The following is a 13,421-nucleotide window of genomic DNA, read 5'->3' on the forward strand; positions in this document are numbered from 1 at the left end:
AGGGAGACATACTTTTTCAGGCAATCCAGCTTAGTCCTCAAGGGTAGCCACGCATCTGTGGACAACCTAAGAAATGGCTCTAATCAGGGGTTGATTACAGATGTCAATGGGCGGCAGTAGCCACTTGCCATAAAGTGGACTGAATGCACGGAACGGTTTTTTAAGTCATAGGTTTATAGAATACGGTGTATAAGGCTATATTACTTCGTAGTCTTTTCTGGGCAACCTTTGATAGAAGAAAGAAGCAGAATAACAGGGTAATAAGCTGTAAACAAATAGATAAGCAGGAGACCAGAACTTTTACATTAGAACTTAAATGCTTTCCAAAATCGTTCCGAAGCTCCCAAATACCAGAAAAGTAAAATACGAACCTTTATCCTTTCGGTGGGAAGACAAGGATTTTGCGGTCTTTCCAAATTTCGAACTCGATAATACTAACGAGTATAGGTATATCGTGCATGTTTCCGTCGCGAGTATTCTTAACTCTTCCTATGAAACAAAAAAAATACAATGTGGCAAGTATTTTGAAATTTGAATGGATATGAATAGAACAATTTTAATCCTTTACAGTTGACACCTCATATAACAATCTCTATTGCAATCCAAAAAATATAACACAACATAACACAAAACAATAGAAGACTATATTATGCGCACCAAAAAAGAAAATAACAAAAACTCACATAGAACTTTACAAAATGTTTTTGTGCTCTCAAAAATTATCCTAAAGCTTCCCATTCAAGAAGGTAAAATATACGATCCAGGTTACTTCACTCGAACCCCAACGTAACGTATCCTTATCTCAATCCTTATTATCGCGACGGAAAGGAAAAGGATTGTACGCTCCTTTCAAATTTCGAGCTCGATGCTCGACGAAAACTTTTTACTATTATTTACTAGTCATAAATTACAAATATACTCGTATCAACTGTAGCTTAATTCAAAAATGTTTGTGTTTCTAAATTATTAGAAAATAGTATAACATTCTGTCTCTCATAAATAAAATAATTGTTAATTACAGAGAGCTACATACGAAGTACAGTCTTAGCCCTTAGAATCTCCTTAGAATTAGGCTACCTCCCTGTGATCAACTTCAAGCAGATCCTGTTCTATATGGAATTGATCAGACCGCTTTTGTCGCTTTTGGATATCTGTGCCAGATTCAGGAACCAACCAACCTTGCCAACACTTGCATTGCAAGCTCGTTTGCTATAAAAATATCTGTTGATCATCAAATTACAAGTTGTTCGACATAAACAATTTGTGTTGTAGCACTTTGAGTTTGGATGTCTTTGAAAACTGGACTTAGTGGAACATTGCAACCCACACTCTGAGCCACACTAACATTAAAAACAAAATGCATATGAGGCTTATTTAAGCGAAATTCTTGCTTGCACTAACCGAGAATCCTAAAGCAAATCGGACGTAGCATTTACGTAGCGTTGTACGGGAATGGGAATTATTCCGAGACGAGATTCGCCCGAACCCGATATTTAATCGATACCCGATAAAGGGGTAGGAATTTGGGCATCTTAAGAGGTTTTCCAATGTCGGGAGCGTTCATTTAAAATTTATTTGAATTGGTTTTTGTTCTAAGGCGGAAAAAGAGAAAAGAGATGCTCAAAAATTATAATGATGTTATAGATACTTAACCCGGAAGCTCTCTCTCTCTCTACGCGTTACACCGTTATGGTGACCGCTTCACCACGCGGGTTATCAATTTCCATTTTCCATGGGCGACGTGTCCATTTGCCATTTAAAAGGCGGTAGAATCCTTTGTGGTTAGACTCCGACGACGCCACCGCCACACCAATTTCTGCCTAATAACAGCAGTATTACGCGCTCCTGTGTTCTGCTTTTAAGGGTCTGGTAAGGAAGACACTTTTTCGAGGCGTTATAGCTTAGTCCTTAGGAGTAGCGCAGCGTCTGTGGCCGACCTCAGGTAGGAATATATAATCCTATCTGGGGTTGATTGCAGATGTCAATGGGTGGCAGTAGCCACTTACCATTAGATGGAAGCTCGTCAGCTACTCCTATATTATAAAAAACAACGATATCTTCGTCCTAGTCAGCCGATATCCACATATCTATCATATCTACACACCTCTTACAGAATCCGTTTGGAGAACTACGAGCAATGGTGCGCAGTGGACGCTGTGACCCAGGGCTGTGCTGGCTCCCCGGCCGCATGCCGAGCTGCCGTCGTCGCAGTCCTCGGTACTCAGCTGCGAGCGGCTTGTGCTTGCCGTGGTACCGACTTCGCGCAACTGTATGACTGCCTCGGTTGGCAGAGGCTGCTCTGGCTCAATCCTTGTGTTGGTAAGCCGTAAAAAGTAACTAAAAACGTTTTTGTTATAGTCCCCGCCAAACTTTTAGTCCGCCCTGAACTTGTTGCGAGCAGGTGTCATACAATTCGCTATAGCGACATTCATTCATTCATTTCTATATTCAGAGCGGACTAGCAGTTTTACGCGGATTATACACTGTTAATAAGATTATGATAATCAAGAAGAATAAATAAATTCAGTATTAAAATTGAATATTATATTCATCTTTCCTTAAAAGTTTATTGAGTATACAGGACTCCCTGAGAAGGTAGAATAGATATTAATCTACAGTGCTCACTAAGAGATGATTCTAGCAGTTTTCTGGTTTCCATTCCCTAGTCGCATTCCAAGACATCCTCAGGAAAAGAGGAATTGGTGCTGTTCAAAATCACATTACTTGTGACTCGTTATCTCCACGTATCCTCCTAATACAAGGAAGGAACAAATCACAAAGGACAATAAAGCCTTACCCCGCGTAAAATCTGTGTGAATGATACAAATTTCATATATTTATACATACATTTGACGTACTTCATCTTGTAATTTCCAGTGGAATCCCAAAGCGATTATCACGTGAAGACCTACGGCTCGCTGCACACCACGACGCCCTTCGACAACGGCATCCGATACATCACGGTGGCGCCAGAACCACCCATCCATCACCGCACAACCACCCACCACCACCGTCACACTACCCTGCATGGCACCTCGCAAGTCGACAACTCCCAGGTATGTGAACAATTATAAGCTGTGATAGTCTAGTGGTTAAATTGAAAGTCTACCTCATCTCAGTTCAGTGGGCACCTCTGATTCTTCAAAATTATATGTGTAGCTTACTCTCTTGCTATAACTGTGAAAATAAAGCCCAGCTAAAACCTACACGCCTGAGAATTCTTTAAAATAAGTTCACAAAGGTGTGTGAAGTCTATCAATTAATACTTGTACCAACGCGAAGGACCAGAGCCTAATCCTTTTCATTCTGAAAGAAGACCCATGCTCAGCAGCAGGATATTTTTTTTTATAATATAGGAGTAGCAGACGAGCATGCAGTCCACCTGATGGTAAGTGGCTACTGCCGCCCATGGACATCTGTAATGAACCCCAGATAGGATTACATATTCCTACCTGAGGTCGGCCACAGATGTGCCGCTACCCCTGAGGACTAAGCTGGAACGCCTCGGAAAAGTCTGTCTCCCTTACCACACCCTTTAAACCGGAACACAGCAGCGACTAACACTGCTGTTATTAGGTAGAAATAGATGTGGCAGTGGTTCCGCCGGAGTCGAACCACAAAGGGTTCTAACACCTTTCAAAACCATTATTATTACCAATTGGCACTTGGCGATGGATCAGGGCCTAATCCTTTTCTCTCTGAGAGAAAACCCGTGCTCAGCAAAAGTAATGGGTTGACGACGAATAAATAACATCAGTCTTAAGCCTTAGTAAGAACTAAAGTAGTATGTTGTCACATAACCAATGACGCTAATTACTATCTAATCTGGCTTAATCCCTAACGTCCTAAGTAATTCTAAGCCATGTAAGTCCAGTTCTTTAGTACTCTACTTCGAAGCGTAAATTCCATTTAGGCGATTGGTGATCCTTGATTCCAGATATGACTTTATACAACGATTACATCCTCCAAAGATTCTATATCAACGTAATGTTTAATTTAAGCGATGTTACAAAACTATGGAAAGTTATTTTAAAAATCATATAATGTTTCAGGAGATCTCCCGTCAAGAGCTTAGCCCAATAACGACAATGTCCGAGCAGACTGTTGGACCGAACGAGATAGCTCAAATATCAGAGCCGGTCGTCGAAACAACTACGGAGACAACAACAATCGCTACGACTACGACAAGCACTACGACATCAACGACCACGACACCGACAACGACCACGACGACCACGACGACGACGACACCGAAGCCAACAACGACATTGGAGCCGACGAAGTACTGTATCGTGAAGAAACCGGAAAGTGATGATCAGGCGCAATACATTAAGATGGGAGAGACTAGAAGGGTAAGTTGCACTTATAGCTCGTTTATAGAGAATTATAATTTGGTTTTCAGGATTTTTAATGTTTAAAGACGGCATAATGTCCTAGCCTAGTAGAAAAATCAAGGATAGACTTAAATCTTGGTTCGGCTATTAAATTATAGAATCTTAAGCATTTGCGATTTTTTATTGTAAACCTCCATAATTCTCTTTTTTCACTAACGCAAACAAGAAATAGGTTACTATCACAAATACTACAATAAATATACTTGCTCTCCGCTCTCTGATTCGTACAGAAGACTCGCTCATGTACTGAATATATTGACATTGACATTGGTTGCTCGAAGTTTTCGTTCAAGAAAAATAACCTTTGAACTAATCTTTGAACGAAGAAATAAATTTATTCTAACAAAATATATAAAATACCTTATTCGTTTTTAGCTGTACCGATCTGCTGAGCTAGCTGAATGTACCGATCTCTGTGTTTGCGAGACATCTCTGCAAGTATCCTGCAAGGTGGCTTGCGTCCCTCGCGCACCGTGCTCTTCCCGTCTGGCACACTACTCACATGCTGCACCAGCTTACCAAGCCTACCGTGGACGATGCTACTGCTACTCCGGGTCTTTCATCTGCATGAGACCAAATCCTGGTAAGTTAGTCTTTAGATTATGAGTTCTCATAGCATAGTCCTAGTTCTTTAACATGTTAGGATGAAAAGAAAGTAAGTTTATCTCAACATAATTTAAAATTCCTTAACAGCCCCAGTTACATTTTAGCATCAGTTTTGAACCCTCAATACTGCAACTGAATACTAAAAAGGAATGCAGCATTAATGCAGTCGCTAAAACGCGCTTGCTATACTAAAACTGAACGCAACTGTAAAACGTAATACAGAAATCACGCAATTGCTAAAACGAGAACCACTGATGCTAAAAACAGCTAGTCTCTTAGAGCCGTAGTTACTGAGATTAAGTTTAGATTTAGATCTAAAGTTTGTAAATCATCCATAGCTATTTTGTTTGAACGGATGTAACTTTAGTTTTTTTTTAATTAATATTAAGAATTGTAACTTCGATAAATCATAAACGACCAAATCGCAAACATGCAAAGATTCTTTACTGCTATTCATTTTGATTAAAAAATATATGAGAAAATATCATCAATAACTTTTAATTACAGGTGAATATAAGCTTCCGGAAGGCGTATACCTTCTTCTGGGATTCAGCGCTGTGGATGAAGCGCTACTGCGACCACACACTGGTTTGGGAGCTGAAGATGCTGTCCGTCTACTGCAGCAGTACTTGTACTCTGTGCATGGTGATGGGGTAAGGATTTAGTACTATGTAGAATTAGCAGATTGAGAAAATCTGTTCGATCGGTTAAAAATCTATTATTATTATATAATCGAAAAATGCCGTCAGGAATTACGAGGCTAATGTAAAATAAAAACGAAAGTATATCGTTAGACTTTAAATTTTCCCTAACCGGGAATACAACGAGTTCTTTAAAAAAATCTACAAAAATCATCTATAGATAATAGAAGCGCTGATGTAATTTGGAAAAAAACAATATGCGATGGACATTACAATTATAATTTAAGAATTTGGTGTGTTTTGAGTGTTAAAAAAGTTTCAAAAGCGAAAAACATTGAAAATATTTTAGATTAATGTGACATTAAATTATACACTAAGGATAACGTTGATATATCGTGCATGCTAATGCCAACATTCTAGAAACGCAAAACAACATTACAGTAACAGGTGTCGAGAGACGAAAATAGATGTATCGTCTGCGTAAGAGAATCCGGTGAATATCATTAAATGTATAGAAATAAAGTACAGCATAGGAGCACATGTTAAATATACACAATTATTTGTAGCTTTCATCCAATTATCGAAAGAAATATTAAATAAGCTAGGTAACCTACCTAATTAATTTAATTTTATTTCACTAAATGCATCGATTGCCTTGTAGGTTAAACTCGGTTTCTCAACCGTAGGTCCGAGATTTGAATACCATCTCATTTCATTTTCGAAAGTTATGTGCGTATTAGAAATTAATTCTCACTTATTATGAAAAATATCTAAGAGTTGTTTATAATATAAATAATTTGCAAAGATGTGTGAATTCTACAAAGTTGCTAAACCCCTCTCACTCTGAGAGGAAAACTCATACTATGAGACTGTTGGGTTGACGGCAACTTCGTTTCATATCAGATATTATATTTCAGACAAACTGCACACTGACTCTATTCAACATAAGCAATGAGAACGTGATCATATCGGCGAGCGTGCCGCCCAGGGAACAGGAGCTTCTGAGGGATGCCGGCGAAACCCTGCTAGATAAAGAGAAGGTAAGCACCCTTCACTCTTCTCCTTTATGGTGAAGACACTCCTGACTTCATTTAGTTAATGGAGGCAGTGCGAATTTTATAAAAAAAAAATTGTCATTTCGTCTGCGTAAAATGTATCGTTCATATGTCAAATACTAACTCCTAATTGCTCAGAGGTGCCATGAGTTTATTACTTGTTCATTCCTATTGTTTAATTTCTAACAATGTTTATTATTTCTCAGGAGGAATGCATTGATGTTCTCAAGATAGTCAAATCCCGGATCAACTCTCAACACGAGGACATCTCTTCTCACCTCCTGCTTTCCATCTTCAAAATAGCCGAAGTCGATGTGGTCTACCCTACACCGCCTAGCTCCGCCATCGGTAGCCACAAACCAGGAAAAATGGTTTACATCTTCATATTTTTGATCACAATCCTTTACAACTTTAAGGAAACCCTCTCCTTTCTCCTCATCATCTCATTTTTCAAAAATATTGTCAATTGTTTATCGAATTTATTCGATACTAGAATTAGTAGCACAAAAAGATATTCTACTTGTATTTCTTTAGACGTTGTTCCTTTCTCTAAGAAAAGTTATATTTTGAATGAGAATAACAATTTTGTATCTATTTTTAAATGTTATGAAGAATTTATTGTCTATGATACTGTAGTTGTAAATTACAAAGATATTCAGCACAGAGCACTCGCTTTAGATAAAGCACAAATCAAAAATATCACCGATGAGAATATAATAGGTATAAGAGATTTAGAGGTAAATAATTGTAAGGAAATAAAACATATCATAAAAGCTGTGAGTATTACAATATGTACTAATTTAAATGAACTTGTTGCTGATGCAATTATACCTAAATATTTTTCTAGAGATGTGTATTACGAAATTGGATGTACTATTATTGATTCGGAGAAGCTTATTGGTGATTTCTGTTTTGGAAAAATCGCGTCCTCTTCTTATGGGATTGTAAAATCCGTTAGCTTAGGACTGACTCTAGTAGTAGTATGAAGACTGAGATGATAACTAAACATATCATAGTTAAGTGTATTTCTTTTTATTTTCGACTTAGAACTGGTGCTTGTAGGTCGATCTTAAAGGCTGGGTTTTGTAAATAAATGTACTACGCCTTTTACACTGTTAGTGTCTCGTTCTAACATTCTGTTAGTGTAAGTTGTTTTTGTGTTACAGATATTGATACTTAGATACTTCTAGCTTAATGTGTAACTTGACTTACATTATTATTTCATCCAATAGTAAAAAACTTATCAATTAAATTTTTCAATGCTAAAATTTAACATTCTTTTTCTTTTTAGTTATTTCAATAAGTTCAGTCAGTGTCTGTGACATAGAAATGTCGGTTCTCTATTGATAGGTTGCGATAGGGGTAGATCTGTTGTAGTGGTATGCGCCTTTCTGTTAGATAAATTATGTGTAAGTAGAAGTTGTAATCATCAATGTGAGTGCACGATTAGTACACGCACTGACGGAAGAAAGAGATTGCTTTTGAATCATTGTTGTTCTAAATAATAAATTAATGGTTAATAAAATCGAAGTACCAACTGTATTCAACAATAATTAAACATACTACAGCTAAAACGTTATTAATACACCTAAAATTAAAAGAAAACTAAAAATTTATGATAATTTCAACGAAGTCTCTGAATGCGTTTAGGCTAAATACACACATACACAAACATCAATGCAGCTAAAACCCTTACATTCCCAGCACAATGGAATAAAAATTATATTCTTTATTTACAATTTTATCAATTACTGTATAGACATCTAATAGTCATGAGAATTAAAGAAGAGTAAAAAAGAGATTATAAATCAGAAGAAGATATTGGTACGCAGAACTCACTTTCATAATTACTATATTAACTTAGTAGACTAATATCGCGAAAACACGACAAGTAGACATGACTAAAAGCATACTAAAAGCACTTAAATAGTATCCATACATACAGAGACAGCCATAATTATATAAGGTTTCCAGTGCACAAAATTTTAAAGGATTTTTTACATTTTACGCACACGATATTTCGAAATACTAGTTAATTAAAAAGGATTGAGCGTGCAACAATGATTCAAAATTACTATTTTACTTCGTCAAGTGCATTTGTTACATTAGACGACACTTAGATAAATGTATCGTACTACTCATGGGGTATGTAATGTTTTGAATTGGTAAAGAAAGAAGCTTTAATTTGAGGTAGATATAGTTGTTTGTGTTCTAAAGAGTTTTAACGAATTAGAAACGTGTTTAATTAGGTAATGTGTCTAGATACCTAATGGTACAAACTTACTCTACAAGGGTGCCAACGTACATGAATACAATATTATTGACAATAAAGACTAAAATATTGCCAATAATAAGGTGTAAGTGGCGCCCTCTTGTTTTCAGCTGTTTCATTTCACGAAAGCGCGTCACGTGATATATGTGATTGGACAATTATGCTGTTTGTCCACCGCCACCGTCATCGAGCCGATAAGCATAATTAATGACGGCGCCGAAATAGCGTACATACATTTACTATAGCAGCTTGTCCACCGCATGCCCGGTCCACCCGAGCACCGTCATCCCGGCCGCCGATATTTCGAGTAGACGGCGTGACCGCTAGGATCGGCACCGAATTTTTGTCGGGCCGATGTGCCGGCAATATAAAACACGTTGGAACTTGTCCAAACACTGCCGTCACACGCCGATATCTATCGAACAATATAAACCGCGAATATCGGTCGCGGTGGACAAACTATTGCCGTCACGACATAATTAAAATCGGCCCGAAATAATCTCGTTCTCGGTATCCGCTCGGTGACGGTGCAGTGGACAAACACGCGTAAGGTTGAAATACGGTTAAATAAAGCGCAATCGTGAGATGTAACAACACCCGGCCTTTATACTTGTCTTTTATTTTCAATGTCTTTCCCAAAACTAAATGTTAGTGTTGTTGTTATCTAGTACTATTCATTTATTCATTATCACTGTTCATATTATTCATTAGTTATTTATATTATATTATGATTTCACAATTAATTTACACTTAAAATGAAAAATATCATTATAATGATTACATATCAAAAGACTTTCTGTCACTATTATAGAGCCTTAAAGGCGAAAGTAGGATGAAATCTGAATGTGTTTAACGAAAAAATATATTCCTACTACTGAACATAATAGTTATAACAAAATGCTATAATTTAAAACTAGTTCTTGCTAATTTCTAACAATCACCAAATAATTAATATAAAAGCACAGAATAAGTTATTCGTTATAACGAAAATATTTCGTTATAACTGTAATAAATGTCACTTTCACAAAATATGACGTTATCTATGTCACTGTTGTAATTAAGTAAACTAATTGCTTGATCGAAAGGCATACTATATGCACAAACGGTTAATGGCTCTTTATCGTATATATTATTTATAAAAATACTTAACTATCAATTATAAACGACCACGTTAACAGTCACTTTTAACATAAATTAATGTTACTGTGCAAATATATAAAACATTTTAGAAGATGGTTTTTATAGATATTATGTTTATGTTAGATATCTATATAAGAGTTCATAAATTAATACACTTGATGTGATATATTTTATCGAGTTGAATAAAAACTTCTAAAATTATTGTTAAAATTGGCTTTACTTAATAACTTTTTGAAAGATTTCATTAAAAAAATATAACTAGAGATTTCTTTCATAATTTTCATAAATATTAATTTTAATACTTTTGATTCGATTTTAAATACATAATATTTAGTTATTCTTTTAAGCGCACTTACTGAATTTATAAGACATATACACAAAACATATCATATTATATACTTTAATTAACAACTTGCACAGCATTATCAATATAACATATAAATAAAATATATTTTATAATATAACGTTATAATACTTACGTGCGTTATAATAATTTACACGTTATTATACCAATATAACACGTTATTTATAACGAAACGGTAAGCAAATATTACGCCTTGTGTAGCAATATGTGCCTAGTTAACGTGGTCATCACTTTGTGACACAAAGTTAAGCGAAATTGATTAACGATACATATCAATAAAGCTCAATTTTGTACTTATTATATTTCTAGCGTACATGTTGCAAAGCAGATGCATATATCTTTATGTAGCTTAGATATAGAAGTAGATAAATAATTATAAACAAATAGGTCGATAGGTAAATTTCTAAATCAATTATTGTTCTGATGTTGTGTTGTAGGCCTTGACCTACCGACATTGGACGTCGGGTCTGCTCATGTGTCCGAAGTAAATGAGCTACAAATCGAGAAATGAGCAACAATTACGCGACAGTTGTTATTCTGATGTGCAATGTACCAAACGTCAAAAATGTCATTAGATAATCACATTATTGGAAAATTACGTTTCAATAGAGTAAAGTACTTCATCATATTTAGCAAGCCAATAGAGAATAATGTTTTCATGACAAGTATGAAGGATAGTACATGAAAAATGAATAATTTATTTTACTATGTGAATTGTATTTACTGAATTAAAAATATGTTTGAATTAATTGTTGAGTTACTACTATCTATCAGCTATTTAGTAGCATGATAAGTTGCTAGCAACTTTTCAATGCGATAAATAGCCAATATTTTAGCTCAGAAGTATCTGCGAAGGTATAATATATTTTCTATGGCTATTTTTTCTTACTACTACTTTCTTAGTACTAGACCCGGCGTCCAATCGTTACTAAATCAATGGTTGTAGGCATATTATTATGCGGTGTTTTATATGTATCGAAATTTTATAACAATATGTAAGTACTTGTACTATTAAACGTTAAGATTATTAGTTAATTACAGTTTATTTTAAAAGTTCTAATCAAGCCTTCCATGTATATAAAAATAAACTTATTTCCAGTACTCAGACATGTAATGAAGTATTTTACTTGTCTTATTTTTTATCCATGTTTGATCAATTGATGTTCTGCTACCGGTCAAGGGATTTTTCTGAAAAACGATTATAGTTCACCACATTATCCAAATGCTGATGTGTAAACTACTCTACAAAAATAAATCTTTTGATTTTAGACACGAGAGGTAAATCAGCTCAGATTAAAAGTTTAAATATTTTTTCTTTGGTGAGAACTTTCCTATTGGTTACAAAATAAGGCAAGTAAATGAGCAGACTTCACTTCGATAAATAATATCAATCTATTCACAAAGTTTATACATATATTGCCTATTCTGGTGAACTTATACTTAGGGCAACCTCGAAGAGTATGATTACAACTAACTCTTACAGAGGTATTAGTTTCTACTTTCCAACGACATTTACAACTCTCTTAAAAGCTGAAGAAGATGATCGTGAATATTTTAATTCAAAAATTATAATCTGTAAACATCAGACAACGCCTTTGTTATGAAAAAGTATCATTCTGAAAAACAAACGACTCTTGTGTCATCATGAGTCTTCTCATCTCTTGGCTCAAATGAGAAAATAAGTACAAACCAGCTTAAGTTGAGCTGTATAAATATATATTAGGTGGATTGATATGTACACTTCATAGCATGTTGTGGTTACCATTACCACTACTCCTACGACCATCCCTCCCTGTTGTTACACATCAAACAAGTGTTGTATATTTTACAATTGCTACCCATAAACTGTTTTATTTGACGGGCTTATTATTCAATCAAATGTAACGTTAGTTGTTGAACACTGTTTTTGTTTCGTAGGGAATATTAATTGAAAATATTTAATTTAGCATAAGTAATTTTATTTTTATTTACTAAATTTTAAGATAATGTATGTATACTCGTTATATATGGTATTATTTACATAACGATAACTTAATACATATCAATTGTATAAATAATGAACGATACATATCAAAATTAAGACACAAATATGAAACTTAAGTAAAGTTATATAATGCAAGGTTAAGTTATTCCGTAATTTGATAGGTAATATAGATATATGTTTAAAATGTTCAATTTTTCTTATCATTACAAAATCTACACATACCTATTTTATTAACACAAATTATTGTTAAATTTACTACGTACTATATACCCTTATCTCCATTACACTGGGACAGCTTGGACTATGTTCCAGGTTTCTTCCATTATCAGGGAGAGATGCCAGAGTCCATCTGTGGACGAATAAGGGTTGTAGACAAATTCGTTAAAAAATATCGCTTATACATATTATGTACCTACAATTAATAATTATTGTGTGTTAGGCAAATTTACTGTGAAAACGACTACGTAGATTCAATGTATAGCAATATGTTTAATATAATAGTAGTTATGTAATTATATATTTAATATCGGTTTGGATATACAGTTATCTGGAAAAGTATGCATTTCAAGTTATCGGACATTTAAAATAACACACATCAGTTTTAAATAAAAAAAAATATTTATTACTTTTTCATTGAACATATCGAATAAAGCCGTCCATCGATTGCTTGTATGTCAAAAGTTTTTTTTAATTGATATTGTGTTTTTTAAACAACTATAAAATATAGCACAGTTTACATAAATCATTTTCACTTAGTCCTTATATTTAACATCGTATAGGATTTGGTTACTACAGAAATAATAATTGGTTGTGGAAACAGCAAACAAGCTTGCAGCCTACCTTATGTGGTCACCCAAGTCCATAATATCACAGCTATAGTAATAAGACATGCGGATGTGTGTGATGCTATCTGTGACGACTAACGCCAGTTTTTAATAATCAATCTGCTCAACGGTTTTCCTGCG

The 13,421-nt window shown here is 34.9% G+C and overlaps 1 protein-coding gene and 1 long non-coding RNA gene across 5 annotated transcripts in view; one reads left to right on the forward strand and one right to left on the reverse strand.

Annotated features, from left to right (window-relative positions):
• Gfrl (Glial cell line-derived neurotrophic family receptor-like) overlaps nt 1-12,315 on the forward strand; it is a 231,230-nt gene extending 218,915 nt beyond the window's left edge. The window contains exons 9-15 of the mRNA XM_073089799.1: nt 2,114-2,319; nt 2,878-3,056; nt 4,053-4,352; nt 4,770-4,977; nt 5,508-5,653; nt 6,559-6,681; nt 6,903-12,315. Coding sequence (XP_072945900.1) covers nt 2,114-2,319; nt 2,878-3,056; nt 4,053-4,352; nt 4,770-4,977; nt 5,508-5,653; nt 6,559-6,681; nt 6,903-7,682 — 1,942 coding nt within the window. The 3' untranslated portion in view covers nt 7,683-12,315. The remainder of the gene's footprint in view (nt 1-2,113; nt 2,320-2,877; nt 3,057-4,052; nt 4,353-4,769; nt 4,978-5,507; nt 5,654-6,558; nt 6,682-6,902) is intronic.
• The window catches only part of LOC140754726 (uncharacterized), a 188,230-nt gene continuing 179,154 nt past the window's right edge, over nt 4,346-13,421 (reverse strand). For 3 of the 4 annotated variants that reach the window (XR_012103692.1, XR_012103693.1, XR_012103691.1), the window contains exon 3: nt 12,396-13,416. This is a non-coding gene — a long non-coding RNA (uncharacterized LOC140754726). Of the gene's footprint in view, nt 4,958-5,495; nt 5,637-12,395; nt 13,417-13,421 lie in introns of those variants that run through there. The other variant, XR_012103694.1, reaches the window with a different exon arrangement.

Source organism: Epargyreus clarus, unplaced genomic scaffold, assembly GCF_041222505.1.
Source record: "Epargyreus clarus isolate Ecla_fem2 unplaced genomic scaffold, WU_Ecla_fem_2.2 ptg000031l, whole genome shotgun sequence".
NCBI classification, from domain to species: Eukaryota; Metazoa; Arthropoda; class Insecta; order Lepidoptera; family Hesperiidae; genus Epargyreus; species Epargyreus clarus.